The sequence below is a fragment of the Antedon mediterranea genome, chromosome 4, assembly GCF_964355755.1.
Source record: "Antedon mediterranea chromosome 4, ecAntMedi1.1, whole genome shotgun sequence".
Taxonomy (NCBI): domain Eukaryota; kingdom Metazoa; phylum Echinodermata; class Crinoidea; order Comatulida; family Antedonidae; genus Antedon; species Antedon mediterranea.
Window position 1 is genome coordinate 19,307,904 of NC_092673.1, and position 24,998 is coordinate 19,332,901.

Below are 24,998 nucleotides of genomic sequence, written 5' to 3' on the forward strand. Positions count from 1 at the left end.
GCAAATAAACACTAGTAAAGTCAGGGTAGGGGTATATACCATGTGTTTCTATAAAGGAAGTAAAGTTGTAAGGTTTTCATAGAGTGCAAATAAACACTAGTAAAGTCAGGTTAGGAGTATATACCATGTGTTTCTATAAAGGAAGTAAAGTTGTAAGGTTTTCATAGAGTGCAAATAAACACTAGTAAAGTCAGGGTAGGGGTATATACCATGTGTTTCTATTAAGGAAGTAAAGTTGTAAGGTTTGCATAGAGTGCAAATAAACACTAGTAAAGTCAGGATAGGGGTATATACCATGTGTTTCTATAAAGGAAGTAAAGTTGTAAGGTTTGCATAGAGTGCAAATAAACACTAGTAAAGTCAGGTTAGGAGTATATACCATGTGTTTCTATTAAGGAAGTAAAGTTGTAAGGTTTGCATAGAGTGCAAATAAACACTAGTAAAGTCAGAGTAGGGGTATATACCATGTGTTTCTATAAAGGAAGTAAAGTTGTAAGGTTTGCATAGAGTGCAAATAAACACTAGTAAAGTCAGGTTAGGGGTATATACCATGTGTTTCTATTAAGGAAGTAAAGTTGTAAGGTTTGCATAGAGTGCAAATAAACACTAGTAAAGTCAGGGTAGGGGTATATACCATGTGTTTCTATAAAGGAAGTAAAGTTGTAAGGTTTTCATAGAGTGCAAATAAACACTAGTAAAGTCAGGTTAGGAGTATATACCATGTGTTTCTATAAAGGAAGTAAAGTTGTAAGGTTTTCATAGAGTGCAAAAAAACACTAGTAAAGTCAGGGTAGGGGTATATACCATGTGTTTCTATTAAGGAAGTAAAGTTGTAAGGTTTGCATAGAGTGCAAATAAACACTAGTAAAGTCAGGATAGGGGTATATACCATGTGTTTCTATAAAGGAAGTAAAGTTGTAAGGTTTGCATAGAGTGCAAATAAACACTAGTAAAGTCAGGTTAGGAGTATATACCATGTGTTTCTATTAAGGAAGTAAAGTTGTAAGGTTTGCATAGAGTGCAAATAAACACTAGTAAAGTCAGAGTAGGGGTATATACCATGTGTTTCTATAAAGGAAGTAAAGTTGTAAGGTTTGCATAGAGTGCAAATAAACACTAGTAAAGTCAGGTTAGGGGTATATACCATGTGTTTCTATTAAGGAAGTAAAGTTGTAAGGTTTGCATAGAGTGCAAATAAACACTAGTAAAGTCAGGGTAGGGGTATATACCATGTGTTTCTATAAAGGAAGTAAAGTTGTAAGGTTTACATAGAGTGCAAATAAACACTAGTAAAGTCAGGGTAGGGGTATATACCATGTGTTTCTATTAAGGAAGTAAAGTTGTAAGGTTTGCATAGAGTGCAAATAAACACTAGTAAAGTCAGGGTAGGGGTATATACCATGTGTTTCTATTAAGGAAGTAAAGTTGTAAGGTTTTCATAGAGTGCAAATAAACACTAGTAAAGTCAGGGTAGGGGTATATACCATGTGTTTCTATAAAGGAAGTAAAGTTGTAAGGTTTGCATAGAGTGCAAATAAACACTAGTAAAGTCAGGTTAGGGGTATATACCATGTGTTTCTATTAAGGAAGTAAAGTTGTAAGGTTTGCATAGAGTGCAAATAAACACTAGTAAAGTCAGGGTAGGGGTATATACCATGTGTTTCTATTAAGGAAGTAAAGTTGTAAGGTTTGCATAGAGTGCAAATAAACACTAGTAAAGTCAGGGTAGGGGTATATACCATGTGTTTCTATAAAGGAAGTAAAGTTGTAAGGTTTACATAGAGTGCAAATAAACACTAGTAAAGTCAGGGTAGGGGTATATACCATGTGTTTCTATTAAGGAAGTAAAGTTGTAAGGTTTGCATAGAGTGCAAATAAACACTAGTAAAGTCAGGATAGGGGTATATACCATGTGTTTCTATTAAGGAAGTAAAGTTGTAAGGTTTGCATAGAGTGCAAATAAACACTAGTAAAGTCAGGGTAGGGGTATATACCATGTGTTTCTATAAAGGAAGTAAAGTTGTAAGGTTTGCATAGAGTGCAAATAAACACTAGTAAAGTCAGGGTAGGGGTATATACCATGTGTTTCTATAAAGGAAGTAAAGTTGTAAGGTTTGCATAGAGTGCAAATAAACACTAGTAAAGTCAGGGTAGGGGTATATATCATGTGTTTCTATAAAGGAAATAAAGTTGTAAGGTTTGCATAGAGTGCAAATAAACACTAGTAAAGTCAGGGTAGGGGTATATACCATGTGTTTCTATAAAGGAAGTAAAGTTGTAAGGTTTGCATAGAGTGCAAATAAACACTAGTAAAGTCAGGGTAGGGGTATATACCATGTGTTTCTATAAAGGAAGTAAAGTTGTAAGGTTTGCATAGAGTGCAAATAAACACTAGTAAAGTCAGGGTAGGGGTATATACCATGTGTTTCCATAAAGGAAGTAAAGTTGTAAGGTTTGCATAGAGTGCAAATAAACACTAGTAAAGTCAGGGTAGGGGTATATACCATGTGTTTCTATAAAGGAAGTAAAGTTGTAAGGTTTGCATAGAGTGCAAATAAACACTAGTAAAGTCAGGGTAGGGGTATATACCATGTGTTTCTATAAAGGAAGTAAAGTTGTAAGGTTTGCATAGAGTGCAAATAAACACTAGTAAAGTCAGGGTAGGGGTATATACCATGTGTTTCCATAAAGGAAGTAAAGTTGTAAGGTTTGCATAGAGTGCAAATAAACACTAGTAAATTCAGGGTAGGGGTATATACCATGTGTTTCTATAAAGGAAGTAAAGTTGTAAGGTTTTCATAGAGTGCAAATAAACACTAGTAAAGTCAGGGTAGGGGTATATACCATGTGTTTCTATAAAGGAAGTAAAGTTGTAAGGTTTGCATAGAGTGCAAATCAACACTAGTAAAGTCAGGGTAGGGGTATATACCATGTGTTTCTATTAAGGAAGTAAAGTTGTAAGGTTTGCATAGAGTGCAAATAAACACTAGTAAAGTCAGGGTAGGGGTATATACCATGTGTTTCTATAAAGGAAGTAAAGTTGTAAGGTTTTCATAGAGTGCAAATAAACACTAGTAAAGTCAGGGTAGGGGTATATACCATGTGTTTCTATAAAAGAAGTAAAGTTGTAAGGTTTGCATAGAGTGCAAATAAACACTAGTAAAGTCAGGGTAGGGGTATATACCATGTGTTTCTATAAAGGAAGTAAAGTTGTAAGGTTTGCATAGAGTGCAAATAAACACTAGTAAAGTCAGGGTAGGGGTATATACCATGTGTTTCTATTAAGGAAGTAAAGTTGTAAGGTTTGCATAGAGTGCAAATAAACACTAGTAAAGTCAGGGTAGGGGTATATACCATGTGTTTCTATAAAGGAAGTAAAGTTGTAAGGTTTACATAGAGTGCAAATAAACACTAGTAAAGTCAGGGTAGGGGTATATACCATGTGTTTCTATAAAGGAAGTAAAGTTGTAAGGTTTGCATAGAGTGCAAATAAACACTAGTAAAGTCAGGTTAGGAGTATATACCATGTGTTTCTATAAAGGAAGTAAAGTTGTAAGGTTTGCATAGAGTGCAAATAAACACTAGTAAAGTCAGGTTAGGAGTATATACCATGTGTTTCTATAAAGGAAGTAAAGTTGTAAGGTTTGCATAGAGTGCAAATAAACACTAGTAAAGTCAGGGTAGGGGTATATACCATGTGTTTCTATTAAGGAAGTAAAGTTGTAAGGTTTTCATAGAGTGCAAATAAACACTAGTAAAGTCAGGGTAGGGGTATATACCATGTGTTTCTATAAAGGAAGTAAAGTTGTAAGGTTTGCATAGAGTGCAAATAAACACTAGTAAAGTCAGGGTAGGGGTATATACCATGTGTTTCTATAAAGGAAGTAAAGTTGTAAGGTTTGCATAGAGTGCAAATAAACACTAGTAAAGTCAGGGTAGGGGTATATACCATGTGTTTCTATAAAGGAAGTAAAGTTGTAAGGTTTGCATAGAGTGCAAATAAACACTAGTAAAGTCAGGGTAGGGGTATATACCATGTGTTTCTATATAGGAAGTAAAGTTGTAAGGTGTGCAGAGTGCAAATAAACACTAGTAAAGTCAGGTTACCAGTACACCATGTGTTTCTAAAAAGGAAGTAAAGTTGTAAGGTTTTCATAGAGTGCAAATAAACACTAGTAAAGTCAGGTTACCAGTACACCATGTGTTTCTATAAACGTCGTGAGGTGGTTTCCCGATTAATAGTACGATCAAAACGGTACTGGGTATGATCAACTAGCGTTCGTGTTCCCAACTAATCATCCATTCATAGAAGTACTGATGAAGATATCAATCTGTGGCGACAATAGAATGGACCCGAGACCTGTCGTAAGGTAGTTTCCCGATTAATCGTACGATCAAACGGTACTGTCGTGAGGTGGTTTCCCGATTAATCGTACGATCAAAACGGTACTGGGTATGATCAACTAGCGTTTGTGTTCCCACCTAATCATCCATTCATAGAAGTACTGATGAAGATATCAATCTGTGGCGACAATAGAATGGACCCGAGACCTGGCTATCTTCGACTTTTAAATAATAGAAAGTTTAGAAAAATGTTTTTGTTAAACTAGAAATGTACGTTGTATGTATATAGAAAAATGGTTTTAGTTTTCAAAATTACATTGTATAAGTTGCGATGTGAAAAACTGTTATTTGATCGTTAGTTGTCGTGTACATAAAGCAAAAATATAAATATAATAAAATAAAATAAAAATCGTTAGTAAAACTTTTAAAAAGAGTAAAGATATAAGGAAGAAAAGCAAAGAGATCATGGAGCGGCTGTACCAGAATATACAACACTAAGTATTGTAAAGTTAAAAATTTAGGCGATTCTTGTCAAAGGTCAAGCGCCTTCAGCCTGCCACGTTTCGATATTCAATATTGAACTTGACCTGACGTGGTTCCACAATATCTTTATATGAAAATGGTAGAATTGATAGGAAATAATAATTAATTCAAAATTTACCTAAAAATGGTTTTGAACTGAATCGATGGATGTCTTGTCGTTGTATGGTTTTGGTTTGGTTTAAAAGTATGTTCGATAAAGTGCGTGAGCGTATTAGAATGAAATGCTAGCGTATACAATGTGCGCGATGTCAAGTTGTGTACTGTGTGATACATGTAAGATTATAAGTGTATCGTACATTGTAGTAGAGCGAAAATAACATAGGTATAAAGGTAGGATATAAATAAGTAGTATAGGATGTATAGAAAAAGGAATGGGTTGTTAGTTACAGGAAAGATTTTGAATGTCGTGAGGTGGTTTCCCGATTAATCGTACGATCAAAACGGTACTGGGTATGATCAGGGTAGGGGTATATACCATGTGTTTTCATAAAGGAAGTAAAGTTGTAAGGTTGAGAGACTTTCTCATATCATAATCTTTATCTACTAGTAACTTACCTTCTCTTGGTTGAGATTGGTGACTGGATGATGTGCTTTCATTTTGGTCCTTATCACTACTGCCTAAAAATGATTAAAATGAGATGTACATTTACTAATTAGAAAAATGTTTATAGTACACAATGCCATTGTACAGTCTGTGGTGGAATATTGACAGTTACACTGCATACATTGTTTAACTATAGTCTCACATGGAATATTGACAGTTCCACTGCATACATTGTTTAACTATAGTCTCACATGGATGCAATACAAAGATATAGGTTGCAATACACAGCTAATATGAGATCTATCCAATCCGTCACTTGTCATTGGTCAAATTACTTATGTTGTGTCTACGTTCTTGCATTGTAGTGATAATCCAAACCTTATCCACATATTATAGTCTTTTCATAGAAAAAACTATTGTAATACTGTACTTAAAACTATTAATACACAAACAAGTTTGTGACAGATAAAATTATGTATTACTTATTCAAATATAATAATATGTTTTATAAATATCTGGCCTATTTAAACATTGAACCTCCAACATTAACATTTTTTTTAAACTTTAACTATCTTGACATTATTAAATAAATTATAGATTGCTAGTACAACTGGTAGGAGGGATGAAGATATCACAGCTAATAGCATCATGTTGTAACAATGTATAGATTATCAATAATGATTCTGATAGTACTACTACTGGTAAGAGGAATGAAGATATCACAGCTAATAACAGCATGTTGTAACAATGTATAGATTATCCATAATGATTCTGATAGTACTACTACTGGTAAGAGGAATGAAGATATCACAGCTAATAGCAGCATGTTGTAACAATGTATAGATTATCAATAATGATTCCGATAGTACTACTACTGGTAAGAGGAATGAAGATATCACAGCTAATAGCAGCATGTTGTAACAATGTATAGATTATCAATAATGATTCTGATAGTACTACTACTGGTAAGAGGAATGAAGATATCACAGCTAATAGCATCATGTTGTAACAATGTATAGATTATCAATAATGATTCTGATAGTACTACTACTGGTAAGAGGAATGAAGATATCACAGCTAATAGCAGCATGTTGTAACAATGTATAGATTATCAATAATGATTCTGAGAGTACTACTACTGGTAAGAGAATGAAGATATCACAGCTAATAGCAGCATGTTGTAACAATGTATAGATTATCAATAATGATTATGTTGTACTACTACTGATAAGAGGAATGAAGATATCACAGCTAATAGTAGCATGTTGTAACAATGTATAGATTATCAATAATGATTCTGATAGTACTACTACTGGTAAGAGGAATGAAGATATCACAGCTAATAGCAGCATGTTGTAACAATGTATAGATTATCAATAATGATTCTGATAGTACTATTACTGGTAAAGAGGAATGAAGATATCACAGCTAATAGCAGCATGTTGTAACAATGTATAGATTATCAATAATGATTCTGATAGTACTACTACTGGTAAGAGGAATGAAGATACCACAGCTAATAGCAGCATGTTGTAACAATGTATAGATTATCAATAATGATTCTGTTAGTACTACTACTGGTAAGAGAACTGAAGGTATCACAGCTAATAGAAGCAGCATGTTGTAACAATGTATAGATTATGAATAATGATTCTGATAGTACTACTACTGGTAAGAGGAATGAAGATATCACAGCTAATAGCTGCATGTTGTAACAATGTATAGATTATCAATAATGATTCTGATAGTACTACTACTGGTAAGAGGAATGAAGATATCACAGCTAATAGCAGCATGTTGTAACAATGTATAGATTATCAATAATGATTCTGATAGTACTACTACTGGTAAGAGGAATGAAGATATCACAGCTAATAGCTGCATGTTGTAACAATGTATAGATTATCAATAATGATTCATTCTGATAGTACTACTACTGGTAAGAGGAATGAAGATATCACAGCTAATAGCAGCATGTTGTAACAATGTATAGATTATCAATAATGATTCTGATAGTACTACTTCTGGTAAGAGGAATGAAGATATAACAGCTAATAGCAGCATGTTGTAACAATGTATAGATTATCAATAATCATTCTGATAGTACTACTACTGGTAAGAGGAATGAAGATATCACAGCTAATAGCAGCATGTTGTAACAATGTATAGATTATCAATAATCATTCTGATAGTACTACTACTGGTAAGAGGAATGAAGATATAACAGCTAATAGCAGCATGTTGTAACAATGTATAGATTATCAGTAATGATTCTGCTAGTAATTACATTACATAATAATCATTTGTTTTTGGGTCAAATAAATAAATGAAAATAAACTTGTATATATATTACTCTTACCTCCAAATAAACACTTGTAACGTAAAACATCCATCGTAACAGACTTGCCAGTTTTGGTGCATGTCAACTTCTCGTCATGGAAATTTTCAAGATTTTGAATGTGCTTCTTTTCTGATGTATCACTACATACACCACACAGTATGCATCTCTCAAAATGAATCCCTCTTCTACCACCATCTTTAGTAGGTTCAAATGACTTTTGAATTGTTAACAAAACCTAAAGGTACAAATTGAATGGCAAACTGCAATTAACACTATATGACAATAAAAACAAACAATATAGCAAACGTTGTGTTCACTAAACATTTACAATACAATAAAACCAATAACACAATAACCAAAAAATAGAAGGGGGAGGGGAAGGGGGATTTGGGGTTGTTCCCAGAAGAAAAGGGTATAGTACTTCTGAGACTGAGTATTTGAACCATAGGCCCCTACCCCCCACTTCCACTTAATGGTCGGAGATGTGGCAAGGGAATTTTGTTTAAGGACACCCCTAGATGGGCGGAAAAATTCATGATATGGCAACTTTAGTTTGCCAGAAATGACACTCCACTGAGCGCACTAGCAAACAGCAAAACCCATCTCATTCTTCCCACACGGGGCGGTAGACACATGCAACTAACAATATATAAAATTGTTTGCGTTCAATAAGAACGTCAGGGCAAGTCCCCGCTAAAGGCACTTCCGATACGATCATTATAAACGCTAATAAGGTCCCCAAAAAATTGTTTGTTTGTTTGTTTTCCCTGGAAAATTGTTAGAGGGGTGGGTAGAAAAAATGTGTTTTTGTTTGTTTTTGTTACATATCTTTCGCTATCTTATAATAGTTTCACATGCAAGTTATTCTCTCGTATACACATGCGTAACAGAGCGTAAGCAACGTAATTGAATTTAAGAGATCGTCTCAATTATTAGACATATTCCCCACAATGTGGTACCCTCCCCCCCCCACCCCACCCCTACGATATATGAAATGATAACAAACCTCTTTACATGCGTCAGAAGAGGGTTCATCATTACTTGTTCTATTACAAGCAGGAGTTCTTTTAATAGTCACCTAAAAAAGAAGAAAAGTGATGTTTTGATATTTGAATTGAGTTTATGCTTAGAATAAATTATGACTTATTTCACAACAAATTATATGATACAGCACCTTTAACAAGAACTTTCTTTCATCCTCCGTAGTCACAAATTTGACAAGAGATAAGGTCACATGATGATCTTGGTCAAAGTAAAGTTCAGCATGGTTATACAAGAGTATTGGGTCAACTCCTTTCTTTTGAAATTTGTTGAGGAAATCAATAATCATATATGGAAACAATACATCTGGCAGATATCCCTTAAAGTCGTAATAGACACTGATAGATTGTGAATCATCAGGCACTGGTTTCACTTCACTTGATGTCTTAAAAGCAAGGCGTAGTGGCACAAAGAATGATCGCTTTCCAACAGATTCCTGAAATTGTTGATTTGTAAAATGGCATTCAGATTTCTTTTAGAAAATTAAATATCATATCCTGTACATGTTAAAAACATCTTTCAGTAGATAGTTTAATCAAAATATGTCCGAACCCTACAATAATTTTAAAATTTAAAGTAAAATTTCACCAATTATGTATCATACCAAATTTTTTTTCTATTTCATAATCTTGCATACAAAACATGTTAGAAAAGATAACTGAACAAAACCTACTGTAGATGTACTTGCCACATCTTGGCTGCTGGTTGTCTTCCTCTCACAAATAAAACCTAATTGAATCATCAGTTCTACAAGAAACTCAAAATTCTTTCCGTCGTCAACTTTACGCTTTTTCCATAATCTTCGCAACAACTTTTCTTCCAGTATGCCCTTGTCAAGCTTATCAAACGCATCGATATACGTGGCCGGCTAAAAAACACCACCAATTAGCCATACTTAGTATTTTGTGTTTATTTAAAGTTATCAAACAATTAGAGTCTAAAGGGATGCACATGTATAAAGACTTGTAGATGCAATTACATCTAATATACAATATACCCCTCAATGTTAAATTAAGGAAACTGTCAGACATTGCTTTTGATACTACAGCACCTATAGGAATTCAAATGTACCTCAATTATTTCCTAAAAAAACACTGCATTAACATTTTCATGAGACTACTTACTGGAAATTCTGGTGGAATGACAGTTACAAAAGCAGTAACAATTTCAACCAGCTGCATCGGATCTAACACCGCTTTATCTTTCAATAATTTGTTGTCAGGCCTGTAAACAATTTCACCAAGATCGTACAAAAAGTTTAGAAGAAAGGATTGTTTTTTTTCATCTGCAATACCATTCTTACTTGCCAGCATTTTGAGCTAAAGAAAAAATTGTTTACTATTCAGATACAACTAAAATATCAAAAATATGAAACCAAAGGTAGGTATACATTTACAACATTAGTTTTGTCCTTTACAGCCTGAAATGTTTTGAAATTTACTTGATAACATGTACTGCATAACTTTGGATCTGAAGGAAAACGTCTCTCTCAGGATGGGGGAAACGTAACTGCAATTTTTCTCACAGAATGTAATTGTCAGTGTTGCAATGCAAATATTCCATAAAAAATACTAGGCCGATGTAATTGCTCTGATTTTTTTCAGATAGGAAACCATAACAGCATGGATAGGATTATATATTTTTATATTATATTACATTAACATTATTTTACCATTCAGATTTAGAGCAGTGAAGATGAAAATATGACAAAAATATTATCAATATTATTATATAGTACTGTAGTTATATATAATAGTGGGTAGAGTCTTTTGTTTATACTTTTTTAAATACTACTATTTCCAACATATTTCTATTCTGAAAACAAAACACTGAGGAATGATGCCAATTAAATTTACCTCTTCAACTGGACACAAAGAAAAATGTTTTTTTCTCCTTAGATCATGTAGATCACATCGAAAACGCATCCACTTTAAAGGAACTTCTTTCTCTAAAGCAGTCATAAGGTCATCAATAACTTTTTTAAGATCACTAAAGCTCTTATCTGTTGTTTCTTGGCTGTTTTCAACGGCAAAATATACGTTGTACACATGTTTTATAAACTCTTTCTGTTTAAGTGCATCTCGAATCATTTTAAAGGCCTTCTTTGTCTGGTTGTAAACAATTTAAATAAATGAAAACATGGGGTTAAACTGTAATTTCTTTTAAATAATATCTAAATACTTCAAGTCCTATTAGAGTACTGTAAAGAATACATTCATATAACAACTTTTGATATGAATGTATTCGATACAGTACTCTAGTAGCTAGTTTCTTTACATTAGCTTTTAGAACAGAAATGTATACTTGATTGATTGCTAATTTTAATAATGCAAGTATTAACCTCATCATTTTGTTGTTTTTCAGTCTCACCAAGCTTACCCTTATGTGTACCTACAATAAGGATAGTTGGTTGGTGAACTTCATTCTCCTCATCTTCTTTCACAATACGACTATGAGAATAAACTGACAGGATGTAAGATAATATGAACTGGAGATTGGTCCAATGATGTTTACACTTTTGCTGTAAAAAAGAAAGACTAGTTTAAAAAACATTTTATCTTTGTTCTAGTAAAATGAAATTAAGAAGTAAATGATTTCTAACCACAATTAAAATGGTTAGGTTTCAAATATGTAAATGTATGCAGCTCATTTGGAAGGTATGAAATAAAACTCTTTGTAATGCATAAAATATATAGCAAAATACTTACTCCATTGGAATCAATATAAACAGCAGGATCATTGAGGTCTACACTTAGGTCGAACACTACAATATAAAGTGCTTGTAATGTCATGAACATCTGCAAAAACACAATTTGTTTTTATTCAAATATTTGATTAATATGCTTTAAGCAAAGATTGTATAGCACCGCTACGCGGCGCAAGATAGGTGACTGCACGACTATCATTTTATTCTGTAGGTTGTCTTTTGATAAACTGTGTTTATACATTTACTATTGATACTCTTTTTAATGAAGCATTTTTCTAGTACAAATTCATATAAAACTGTTAAAATCAGTTATGATTGAAAACAGTTACTGAAAATACTTTTTTTATTGATGTAGGCAAAATTAGTAATAACACTTTATATAAAGCAGTACCATGGAAAGATGTTTGCGATTACTGAATGAACAAAATAAACCTTGGTCATACCATTATGTTAGTATATACAGAGACATTTCATTTTAACTGTGTATAGTATTTAAACAATGTCAATATAATATTAACTTCAAGGGAAATACATATATTATAACTTACCCGATGTATACCATGGTATATTAATTGACCTCCATTATCCCAGATGTTAAATGTTTCTTCCAAGGGGTCCTCCTTTTTTTCCTCAACTTTCTTGATTACATCTTTATCTAACTGCTGCTCTGTATCAAATGTAACAGCTTTAGTAGCTGTATAAGAACCTGTAGTGGAAACAAGTGTTTTGGTCACTCTCACCACATGTAAACAAACATCACTTCTAAATTATTGTAAAAGTCATTAACATATTGTTATAGTTGTTCTGATTATCATCACTGTTTTAATTGTCATTATCATTATTGCAGTCTTCATTATCATTATCATTGTTACACTGAGTCACCATCATTGTTATCATCATTATAGTTTTAGTTGACACTGTCAGAGTAGAGGTAGAAAAGTATGACTGTCACCATAATTGTTACACAGGTTAAAGGTTGCCTTACCTCCACCTCTGATCACATACATTTAATAATTTTATAGGAAAATTAAAAGTTACTTTAAATTGGAAAATCTAATTAATAATCTAATTAATTCAAATAACTACAGCACAAACTTAATATCACAGAAATTGCAAATTAGCTACAAAATGTAATGTATATGTATTATGTAATATGTAATAATAATAATTAGAATTTAATGGAAAGTTACATACTATCATTTTTGTAATCATTGTTGTCGTTATTTTTGTAATCATCATTGTTGTCATCCTTATTGTAGTCAACAACAATACCATCATCATCCTCGACATCATCTGTAGGTGGTTTCATGTCAATCTGATAAATAACACAAAAAATGGATATAAAAAAGAAATAAATGTTTATTCAAAGTTAAATACAGTTTTGTTTACAATTTAATATAAGAGAAAACTAATATTATTTACTCTCAAAAACAAAACCAATTTGTTAGAGTAAATTTTTAAAGGATTGGAGCAAAAAAAAAAATGAAATAGCTGCTCATAATGCATCATGATTCATTTAGAAAGAAAGCCTAAGTGACTGGTTTGCAATAGTCCTGTAGGTGCTACTTTATTCATTTTATGTTTTCATTACACAATTATTTACATACGTTTATAGTTTTCTTTTCTCTCAGTTTGTCAGTGACGAATTTTGTATACTGTTTTAAAGGATTACCTGTAGAGAAAAAAGACATTTGCACATATTATTACAGCAGATACATTGATAGGTGACAATACTTTAACTGATTGATTAATTAATGTAAAATTACAGTACATCAACAAACAATAGGTTGCGTGTTAAAGGATCATGGAGTAACAATTGGTGTATGTATGTGAAAATATGACTGTTGACATCATACTACAGTTGTATGCATTTATTGAATTCCATTCTACATCTCAGTTTCATTGTGGGCCTGTTTGTGTCTATGATAATGAGATCAAAGATAAATATTGTTACATTGACTATGATGATGGGAAGAGTAATATGCTAATTTGTATTCATGTTTACCACTATCAGCTTTAGCCTCTTTCCATGTTGTGCTTACAGTCCTTATCACTGCTATGCCATCTGTAACTTTATGTTCTTCCTCAAATCTGAGATACATATAATAATAATATAATAATTTGAAACCAACAATGAATGTCATTCATTTTTAGTGCTGTAAAATTCAATTTTCTCTTTTTAATTATAGATACCAGTAGTTACTATTTCAATAGTCTTTATTTATAAAATACACATTTTAAATCAGTTATTTAGTCAACAATTAAAATGATCTTTCATTTAAAATTACAAAACAATGTTAAAATTTAATTCTATTATCTATTATTGTTATAATTAGGCAGTACCTACATGTATTTTGTAATTTCAATTTTACTGTCCAACTACTTACATCTTTCCAAGACAGGCATTTATGAGGCATGTTTTACCCACTCCTTCCTGTCCAATCACCTTAAGCATTCCAAGATTGACTGCGACAGATCCTCCTTTCAAAGCTTCCTTGTAAGCTTCCTGATACTCTAATTCACGAGCAGCAATATCAGATGGAATATCTGAAAATTGAATCAAGATTTTAATAGATTTTTAAAACATCTGGAGTAAATAAAGTTAAAAAAAAAAAAATCATCAATCAAGCATGCCACATAAATCTGCAAACTAGCTCCATTCCATTATTACAGTATTTTGGATGAAAACAATCAACTGTTTTATTTATGATAAATAAAATCTCTCCATTTGTTATTAGTTGCACACTTTTTCGCCTTTTTACAGTACCGCACAGAAATAATGCTTTTTTTAAATAACATTAGCGTCTAATTCTCTCCTTACTGAAATCCCATTTTAATCACAATTGTGTTAAATTATATATAGATACAATCATACAACATACAGCAGCTCTTGTGATTCTTATTAAACTCACCACTCTCTGGCTTACGAAGTTTTGTTATCTGTTTGTCACTTGTCGGTTTCTGAAATTGTGTTTGAAATTGCTCATCAACAGTACTTGGTAAATCTAAAAAAATACCAAAACAAAAATATTACATATTACATATTTTCATAAAAAACACTATATTAAAAGTCACAGCTTGGCAAAACTCTTGAATTGTCATATGGTATCTTTAAACTTTTTCAATGGTATAAGGTTATATAAAAGCTTGTGGGTGACTGTGTACAAGCAATCGACTATACATGAAAATGGTAAACCTCATTCATTCTGGATATACTATAATAATAATGTATTTTTTTTAACTAAAATGTATACAGTTAACAACTACAGTTATTAATTATGTCCTAAAAAATGTGTGGAACTCAAACTCATCCAAACATATAGGCGTTATGCAACATTTTTTGACAGAGATCCTGAATCTAAATCATTTCTAGCACCATACGGTTGATTAGGATTTCAATGTGTAAAGTGAAAATAAAGTAATCCTGAAATGAATAACTGGTATGATTCAGAATTTGCCAGTAGGAATTATTGACCACCTATCGTAAGTTTTTAATATGCCTTGAACTTTTTAAATGTTTTTATTTATATTCTGTTTTATGACCAGTAACCAATTTTGTTTTTATACCTGTGTGAAAACACAATAAAGATAACTTGAACTTGAGCCCACCATGGTTTGGGCTGAATTTTGCCAATATAGACCTGGAATTGCATTTTTAAAGGCCTACAATAAAGGCACTGTTCTTTATACACTTGGTAGAGCTTGGTTATGCTTTGTGGGACTTGGTGTTTAGAATAACACATGTATGATGCTTAATTTTAGATACAGAAAAATAGTATTCTTAAGCTGGCTTAAAAATGTGTGAAGAAAATTCATTCATTGTGGAAACAAAAAATGGGATTAACAAGAAAATGTTTTATTTTTATATTCAATATTTATCTCCTCCTATCGTAAATTGTTTTCCTCGAAGGCGAATGTGGGAAGGAGGAGTTTGAATTTGTCTATTGGTTTTACCCATAGTAAAAAAATTAGTAGAATTTAAGTAGACTTATTAGTAGAAATAGCTCTATTTTCAGTAGTTTTTTAGTAGACCTTTTTATCTCGACTACTAAGGATTTTAACTGAATGAGTCAACGATGGAACGACTACTTCCCAGCTATAAAATAGATAGTTGATTAATATTTAACTGGCTATTATCAGTTTCTTTATAGTCTATTGATAGGTCATTGGTAGTCTTGTATAGCTATAATAAGTAGACAGTAGATAGATAGATATGATACTCATAGATTTCTAATAGCTATCTGGTAGTCCATATCTATCTATTGTATAAAATAGATAGTTTATTAACAGTTACTGGCTATTATCAGTTTGTTTATGTCTATTAATAGGTTGCTGGTAGCCTATTGTATAGCTATTGTAAGTAGACAATAGATAGATGCATACAACTGTGTTACTCACAGATTAAAAATAGTGAAAAATCTATCTAACACTATTAGTGGGGGTTTTGAATTATGCTAATGAGGTAAAACCTATTAGGAACTATCTAAATTCTACCTAAAATCTACTTATTAGTAGGTGCTTAATAGGTAATAGAGCTATATCTATTAAGGGGATAACTTTTAAGGCGAATAGATATAGAGATATATCTACTAAGAACTTTTAATTAAGCGCCATCATTTACGGTAGTAACCTGGTACGCACGGCGCGCTGAAAATCCGGTGATTCAGCTCCTCGAAGAAGACGAATTATTATTTAAAATGTGTGAAGGAAATTCATCCATTGTGGAAACAAAAACTGGGATTTAACAAGAAAATTAGATTTTTATATTCAATATTTATCTCCTCCTATTGTAAATTGTTTGCCTTGAATGTGAATATCAATTGTACATAGCATTATATATAAAATAGATTAGATTTAAAAAAAAAAAATCTACATTTTACATTTATGTGCAATTAATAAAGTTCAAATATTCCTTAACAATGCATGTCCCCCGTCCGATTATTGTAACTAGTTTAAAGTGAAGCCTCCTATCAAAAGCCCCTTGAGGTTTATTGAAGGTCCCTTTCATCTTAAAATCATCATCATCATCATCATCATTAAAATCTCTTTATTTTTGTTATGTGTACTGTTTTGATGTATTGAATAAAGAGATTGATTTGATTTGAAAAATGATTTATTTAATATTTTTATTTACAAGGAATTTTAAAGTTTGCGTTTTTGTGTTATTTTTATCGTATTTATAGCAAAATAATTTACATCTTGCAACATATCACAACTTCCATGTATACTACTATCCCACTGAATTATTTAATCTATAATAAACCTGTGAATGATATATCATAAATGTTAATTTTCTTTATCTGGACATTCTTCTTCACTTGATGAGAAATCAAATCTTTATCGTTTGTAATGAAAACTAGTTGATCCTAAAATTTCAATAATTAAAACTTCACTTACCTTCTAAGAAGTTTAAAATTTCAGTTTTACTTTGCTCCTCTATCCACCTGTTACTTTCTAAAACTGAGACAAGTGTATTTCCATCCTATTAAAAAAATGGGTTTAGTTAATAGTAGTTTTGAGAAATTATTGATATACAATATAACACACTTTAATTACGCATCACATACATACAGTATTATGTCATGGCTCAAACATTTACCATCTAGAGATTGGATGAAAGAGCATCATGTGATAACACATAGATTTACTATTTTTTAACATTGGTTGTAAATTAGGACGTGAATAGAAATTACTATTTGCTAATAAATGACATCAACTTGTACAGTGCGCCTATAACACCGCCTTCAACATTGAAAGATGGAGGAGAGAGATAAATTTAATAAAAGTTTACTTTGGAAATGTAGGTAGATGTGTTAAAATGTTTGAGCCATAATAGAAAACAACAAATAGTTTTACTATAAACTTTCAAAGCAAATAATATTTGGATACTATCCAGAAACAAATGAAATATCCCTGTATAATCCCAGTACACTACCTTCTTTGCAATGTTGCTGGTGTATAATACTGACAACAAACATTATGTGAAATTGGGTTTTTTTTGTCAACCCAAACCACAGCAAAAATTACTGCTAAATAATGTGGTAAATAATCATAAATGTCGACTATTGATAAATGAAAACAAAATATAATATCTTACCATGGATCAAATGTAGTATAGTGTCATTAAAATCTACTTACTGTACAATATCAATCACAAAATTTGAACATTAATAATTTAATACATATTTTATAAAATTGTACAAACAAATGTTTAGATGTTAAACATAATGTATGAGGCCAATAAGCAGTTAAATGAATTTAAATATAAATTTAGGTAATGGGAAATTTCAGTAAATTAAGTGCAACTTCTAGAATTTTTACTCAATGGTAGAGAAAGTTGGTACATCCTTTCAGTACTGATTTTTAACACCCAATGAAACCAATATCATACTTAAGATAAGTTAGATATTAACGATAACAAATTTAGTTTAAACCATTTGCCTCAATGAAAATCATATCATATCATGAAGCCTGATACCATCCCATCATCCAATGTACCAAAACAGGAATTTGGTGAACAATACCGTGTAATAAACAAAATTAAGGTAATTCTCAGGATGACAATTATATTTGACTACATAAATCCCATCATATCTGTATTTATTTGCTTTGTGTACAGTGTGACTTGGACAATTTTTAGTTATTTCCCAAAGTTTATTTATTCGAGAACCATTTGTGGGCACTTAATACTAGTATATTCAATTTTAACTAGCAACTTTATAGAATCATTTTTCCAAAAAAGGTACGGGACTGTTTGAAAAGAATAATTTCATATTATGAAAAAAAAGATCCTAGGTTGGAAAAGGATCTCTTTAAGGCCATGTTCATAATTAGGTGGGTAGATGGACAGAAGCATTTTTTTTATAAGGTAAGGGAGGGAGCAGGTTATTCATTAATAATTATTTTTTATTAAAATTAGATTCTATTAATTTTTTTAACATACATTTTTTTATTTGTTGTTTTATTATTAGTCAATGTAGTTGTCCCATTTTATTTCATATTTACAATTAATTAGACCATTGTCAATCGTTGCTATCTTTACAGCTACATAGGAGCAATTTATATTTGTTTTACGGTCAAAAATATGTAAACAAAATTATACTGATTCACCTGAACATATAAAAAAAGTAGATTTTTTTGTTCATTAAGAAAATTAAAGATGTATGTTATGTGATAGGAACAATGCCATGCAATAAACAAAATTAAGTTAATTCTCAGGATGACAATTATATTTGACTACATAAATTCCATCATATCTGTATTGCTTTGTGTACAGTGCAATTTTCAGTTATTTACCAAAGTTCTTGTATTCAAGAAGCATCTGTGAGCACTTACTAGTATATTATATTTTAGCGAGAAATCATTTTTCCAAAAAAGTCATAAGATAAGAGACGGAACTTTTCTTAAAAGCATTCAGTTTGAAAAGAATAATTTCATATTACCTTTCTTTTTTAAATTGCATTACTCAAACAATTTAGATTTTGAAAACTAACAAAACATTGTTTACATTTCTCTTCCTTTTGTGGCCAAATGTTTGCACAAAAAGATCCTAGGTTGGAAAAGGATTTCTTTAAGGCCATTTTCATAATTAGCTGCATTTTTTTTGTAAGATAAGGGAAGGAGCACATTATTAATTAATAATCGTTTTTTCTTAAAATCAGATTCTATTAATTTTTTTAACATAAACATTTTTAGTTGTTTAGTAGTTGTCGCATTTTATTTCATATTTACAATTAATTAGACCGTTGTCAATAATTGTTAATTAATAACTGAATATATTAAAAAATAGATTTTTTTGTTGATTAAGAAAATTAAAGATTTATGTTATATGATAGGTAACTGTACACTTTAAATCAGATCATAAATCATATATAACTATTTAGTTATTTTTTTATTTGGTTTGTTTTAATCAAATTTGATTTTTGTTAATGTGCTTACTTTTTTCTCTCATTAAATGGTTTACTTTACAGATCTATATAATGTTAGCTTATTACACTAGCAAATCCCTGTACATTTACCTCATTTTGCAATGCTACTGGTGCCCCATGCTGAATGAGACAAGTCACTATTTCTAAGGTAGCTGTACATACACGCCTCAGATATGAATGTAATGGAGTGTCACCATCCAGGAAAGGAATCATAATGAAGTTTATAAATACTGACAACAGACATTATGTGAAATTGTTTGTTTTTTGTCAATACAAACAACAACAATTGCTGCTAAATATTATGGTAAATAATCATAATTATCATTATTAATAAATGAGTAGAACAAAATAGAATGGTTTACCACAGCATATCTATAGAATGTTAGCTTCTTACACTAGCAAATCCCTGTACATTTACCTTATTTTGAAATGCTACTGGTGCCCCATGCTGAATGAGACACGTCACTATTTCTGAGGTAGGGTCTCTATGCCTCAGATAGTAATGTAATAGAGTGTCACCATCCTGGAAAGGAATCATAATGAAGTTTATAAATACTGACAACAGACATTATGTGAAATTGTTTGTTTTTTTGTCAATACAAACAACAACAATTGCTGCTAAATATTGTGGTAAATAATCATAATTATCATTATTAATAAATGAGTAGAACAAAATAGAATGGTTTACCACAGCATATCTATAGAATGTTAGCCTATTACACTAGCAAATCCCTGTACATTACCTTCTTTTGCAATGTTGTTGGTGTATAATACTGACAACAGACATTATGTGAAATTGGGGGTTTTTTTGTCAACCCAAACCATAGCAAGAATTACTGCTAAATAATGTGGTCAATAATCCTAATTGACATGATTGATAAATGAGAACAAAATAGAATATCTTACCATGGATCAGATCTAAAGATTGTTAGCCTATTACTATTACAGAAGCATTTTTTTGTAAGGTAAGGGAGGGAGCAGGTTATTAATTAATAATTATTTTTTTATTAAAATCAGATTCTATTAATTTTTTTGACATAAGCATTTTTATTTGTTATTTTATTATTAATCAATGTAGTTGTCCCATTTTATTTCATCTTTACAATTAATTAGACCATTGTCAATCATTGTTATCTTTACAGCTACATATGACCAATTTATATTTGTTTTACGGTCAAAAATAAGTAAACAAAATTATACTGATTCACCTGAATATAAAAAAATGTCCAATTGCATTGCTCGAACAATTTTAGATTTTGGAAACCACTATAAACTAAACATTATTTAGTTTTACATTTCTCTTCCATTTGTGGCAAAATGTTTGCAAAAAAAAAAAATGCTGGAAAAAGATCTCTTTAAAAGGCCATATTCAATCTGTAATTAGCTGGATATACTGACAGAAGTATTTTTTTGGAAGGTAAGGGAGGGAGCAAGTTATTAACAATTAATAATTCTTTTTTATTAAAATCAGATTCTATTAATTTTGTTAACAATAACACAAACATTTTTGTTTGCTATTTTATTATTTGTCAACAAACTGTAGTTGTCCAATTTTATTTCATATTTATAATTAATTAGACCATTTTCAATTGTTGTTATCTTTACAGCTACATATGACCAGGGAGTTGTCATTTTACAACTCCCTGATATGACCAATATATATTTATTTTATGGTAAAAATATTTAAACAAAATTATAGTGATTCACCTGAATATAAAAAATTACAAGTAGATTGTTTTTGTTCATTAAGAAAAAAGATATATGTTATTTGATGAATAACTGTATACTTTAAATCAGTTATCATAAATCATATATAACTGTTTAGTTATTATTTTAATTTGATTTCTTTTAATAAAATTTGATTTTTGTTAATGTGCTTACTTTTTTCTCTCATTGAATGGTTTACTTCAGCATATCTATATAATGTTAGCTTATTACACTAGCAAATCCCTGTACATTTACCTTATTTTGCAATGCTACTGGTGCCCCATGCTGAATGAGACAAGTCACTATTTCCAAGGTAGCTGTAAATCCCATCACCAGATATGAATGTAATAGAGTGTCACCATTCTGGAAAGGAATCATAATGAAGTTTATAAATACTGACAACAGACATTATGTGAAATTGTTTGTTTTTTTTTGTCAATACAAACAACAACAATTGCTGCTAAATATTGTGATAAATAATCATAATTATCATTATTAATAAATGAGTAGAAAAAAATAGAATGGTTTACCACAGGATATCTATATAATGTTAGCCTATTACACTAGCAAATCCCTGTACATTACCTTATTTTGCAATGCCACTGGTGCCCCATGCTGAATGAGACACGTCACTATTTCTAAGGTAGGGTATCCTCTCCCCAGATATGAATGTAATGGAGTGTAACCATCCTGGAAAGGAATCATAATGAAGTTTATAAATACTGACAACAGACATTATGTGAAATTGTTTGTTTTTTTTGTCAATACAAACAACAACAATTGCTGCTAAATATTGTGATAAATAATCATAATTATCATTATTAATAAATGAGTAGAACAAAATAGAATGGTTTACCACAGCATATCTATATAATGTTAGCTTATTACACTAGCAAATCCCTGTACATTACCTTATTTTGCAATGCCACTGGTGCCCCATGCTGAATGAGACACGTCACTATTTCTAAGGTAGGTGTATATCCACCCCACAGATATGAATGTAATGGAGTGTTACCATTCTGGAAAGGAATCATAATGGAATTTATAAATACTGACAACAGACATTATGTGAAATTGTTTGTTTTTTTTTGTCAATACAAACAACAACAATTGCTGCTAAATATTGTAGTAAATAATCATAATTATCATTATTAATAAATGAGTAGAACAAAATAGAATGGTTTACCACAGCATATCTATAGAATGTTAGCTTATTACACTAGCAAATCCCTGTACATTTACCTTATTTTGCAATGCTACTGGTGCCCCATGCTGAATGAGACACGTCACTATTTCTAAGGTAGGTGTATATCCACCCCACAGATATGAATGTAATGGAGTGCTACCATTCTGGAAAGGAATCATAATGGAATTTATAAATACTGACAACAGACATTATGTGAAATTGTTTGTTTTTTTTTGTTAATACAAACAACAACAATTGCTGCTAAATATGGTGGTAAATAATCATAATTATCATTATTAATAAATGAGTAGAACAAAATAGAATGGTTTACCACAGTATATCTATAGAATGTTAGCCTATTACACTAGCAAATCCCTGTACATTTACCTTATTTTGCAATGCTACTGGTGCCCCATGCTGAATGAGACAAGTCACTATTTCTAAGGTAGGTGCAGAATATCCAATCACCAGATAGTCATGTAATGGAGTGTCACCAGACTGGAAAGGAATCACAATAAAGTTTATAAATACTGACAACAGACATTATGTGAAATTGTTTGTTTTTTTTGTCAATACAAACAACAACAATTGCTGCTAAATATTGTGGTAAATAATCATAATTATCATTATTAATAAATGAGTAGAACAAAATAGAATGGTTTACCACAGCATATCTATAGAATGTTAGCCTATTACACCAGCAAATCCCTGTACATTACCTTATTTTGCAATGTTACTGGTGTATAATACTGACAGACGTTATGTGAAATTGGGGGGTTTTTTTGTCAACCCAAACCATAGCAAGAATTACTGCTAAATAATGTGGTCAATAATCCTAATTGACATGATTGATAAATGAGAACAAAATAGAATATCTTACCATGGATCAGATCTAAAGATTGTTAGCCTATTACTATTACAGAAGCATTTTTTTGTAAGGTAGGGAGGGAGCAGGTTATTAATTAATAATTATTTTTTTAATTAAAATCAGATTCTATTAATTTTTTTGACGTAAGCATTTTTATTTGTTATTTTATTATTAATCAATGTAGTTGTCCCATTTTATTTCATCTTTACAATTAATTAGACCATTGTCAATCATTGTTATCTTTACAGCTACATATGACCAATTTATATTTGTTTTACGGTCAAAAATATGTAAACAAAATTATACTGATTCACCTGAATATAAAAAAATGTCCAATTGCATTGCTCGAACAATTTTAGATTTTGGAAACTACTATAAACTAAACATTATTTACATTTCTCTTCCATTTGTGGCAAAATGCTTGCAAAAAAAAAAATGCTGGAAAAAGATTATTCTTTTTATTATTCTTTATTAAAAACAAACCAATTGGCAGCAAATCTGCTGAATTGCATGGTAAGGAACAATATACATTCAAAAGACAAGAAAAGTATAGTCATTATAAAACAAAATAATCGCAATTACAAAATATATTTAAATGTAAACATAAAGTTTAAAAAAATAGTCAAATTGCAAGGATATAGTATATACATTATAACTTAATTACAGTATAAAAATATAATCTTAAATTTAAGTTGCAGTATTTACATTGGTTTCTTAATTAAAGTCGACTTCAGACAATTAAATAATTACAATTAAACATTTACAAAAACATCAAATACAAAATTAAATGAGAATTAAGAATAAATTGAGTCAAATTCAAGAAATTTCTACTAGGCCAATATGTCAAATTAATTAATATCTGGTTACATTATACATTTATTTTCTTTTATTATTTAATCAATACTGTTGAGGCAGCGAGTGAGAAACGGGATTGCACTGTTTCCATATCTATTTGTCTTATTTTTGGGGACCTGGTATGTATTACTTTTCCGTAAGGCCATATTATGCGTACTCATATTTCTCGGAAACCACTCAGCATATCTATACGCATTAGCACATTTCTTTGCAAATTCAATGCAAAGTTGGTAACGTCTCTCAGTCATGGTATGGAGTCCCAACTGCTTCAGTGATTCCGTGTATGATACGTAATCCGCACCCACGATAATGCGGCATGCTCTCTTTTGGATTCGCTCCAATTGGTAGGTCTGTTCCTTGGTTATACTGCTATGCCAAACCGGGACAGCGTACTCACTTATTGGGCGAACATAACACGTATACACGGAGGTCAAATCTTCAGTCGGGACACCAAACCGTTTGAGACGTGATAGCATGTATAGTCGTCGACTACTTTTACTAATAATATCATTAAGGTGGGACTGCCAGCCAAGATTGGACTGGATAGTCAAGCCCAGAAGCCTGGTCTCAGACACCACCTCGAGCTCCACCCCAGCGATTTGAAGGTGAGGAGGGTTAGGCGGTTCCTTCATAAAACAAACCTGCATAGCCTTGCACTTACTGGGGTTGAGCTCGAGACGGTTGTCCGTTGCCCAAGCATCCAGATCCTGAACATCCACTCCAATCTGGCTGGGTTGATTTGCGGGACGAACTTCTACAAGGCTGAGGTCATCAACATACTTAAAACTTTCAGCCAGAGACTCCTCAGAGGCATTATTGATAACTACCATGAAGATTATGGGGCCTAGCTTGGTGCCTTGTGGGACGCCACAGGAAAGCGTCTCCCACCGTGACAAGGCAGAGTGGTATTGCACTCGTTGGCGACGAGATGTAA

The 24,998-nt window shown here is 31.3% G+C and overlaps 2 protein-coding genes across 2 annotated transcripts in view; one reads left to right on the forward strand and one right to left on the reverse strand.

Moving 5' to 3' along the window:
• Nucleotides 1-24,998, forward strand: part of LOC140046810 (uncharacterized) — a 423,911-nt gene that overhangs the window by 338,205 nt on the left and 60,708 nt on the right. The gene's annotated exons all lie outside the window — the stretch shown is intronic.
• LOC140047656 (uncharacterized) lies at nt 5,767-9,854 on the reverse strand. The gene is made up of 5 exons (XM_072092694.1): nt 9,487-9,854; nt 8,947-9,249; nt 8,779-8,850; nt 7,791-8,007; nt 5,767-5,828 (listed from the first exon to the last, which is right to left on the reverse strand). Exons 1-5 carry the CDS (start codon nt 9,553-9,555, stop codon nt 5,767-5,769), a joined length of 723 nt encoding a protein of 240 aa, XP_071948795.1. The 5' UTR covers nt 9,556-9,854.

Coding starts and splice junctions, on each gene's coding strand:
- LOC140047656 (XM_072092694.1), bottom strand. CDS start 9,555: ATGATTCAATTAGGTTTTATTTGTGAGAGGAAGACAACCAGCAGCCAA. Junction 8,851..8,946: donor AAAGAAAGTTCTTGTTAAAG/GTGCTGTATCAT, acceptor CTTCTTTTTTAG/GTGACTATTAAAAGAACTCC. Junction 5,829..7,790: donor TTACAAGTGTTTATTTGGAG/GTAAGAGTAATA, acceptor TTCTATGAAAAG/ACTATAATATGTGGATAAGG.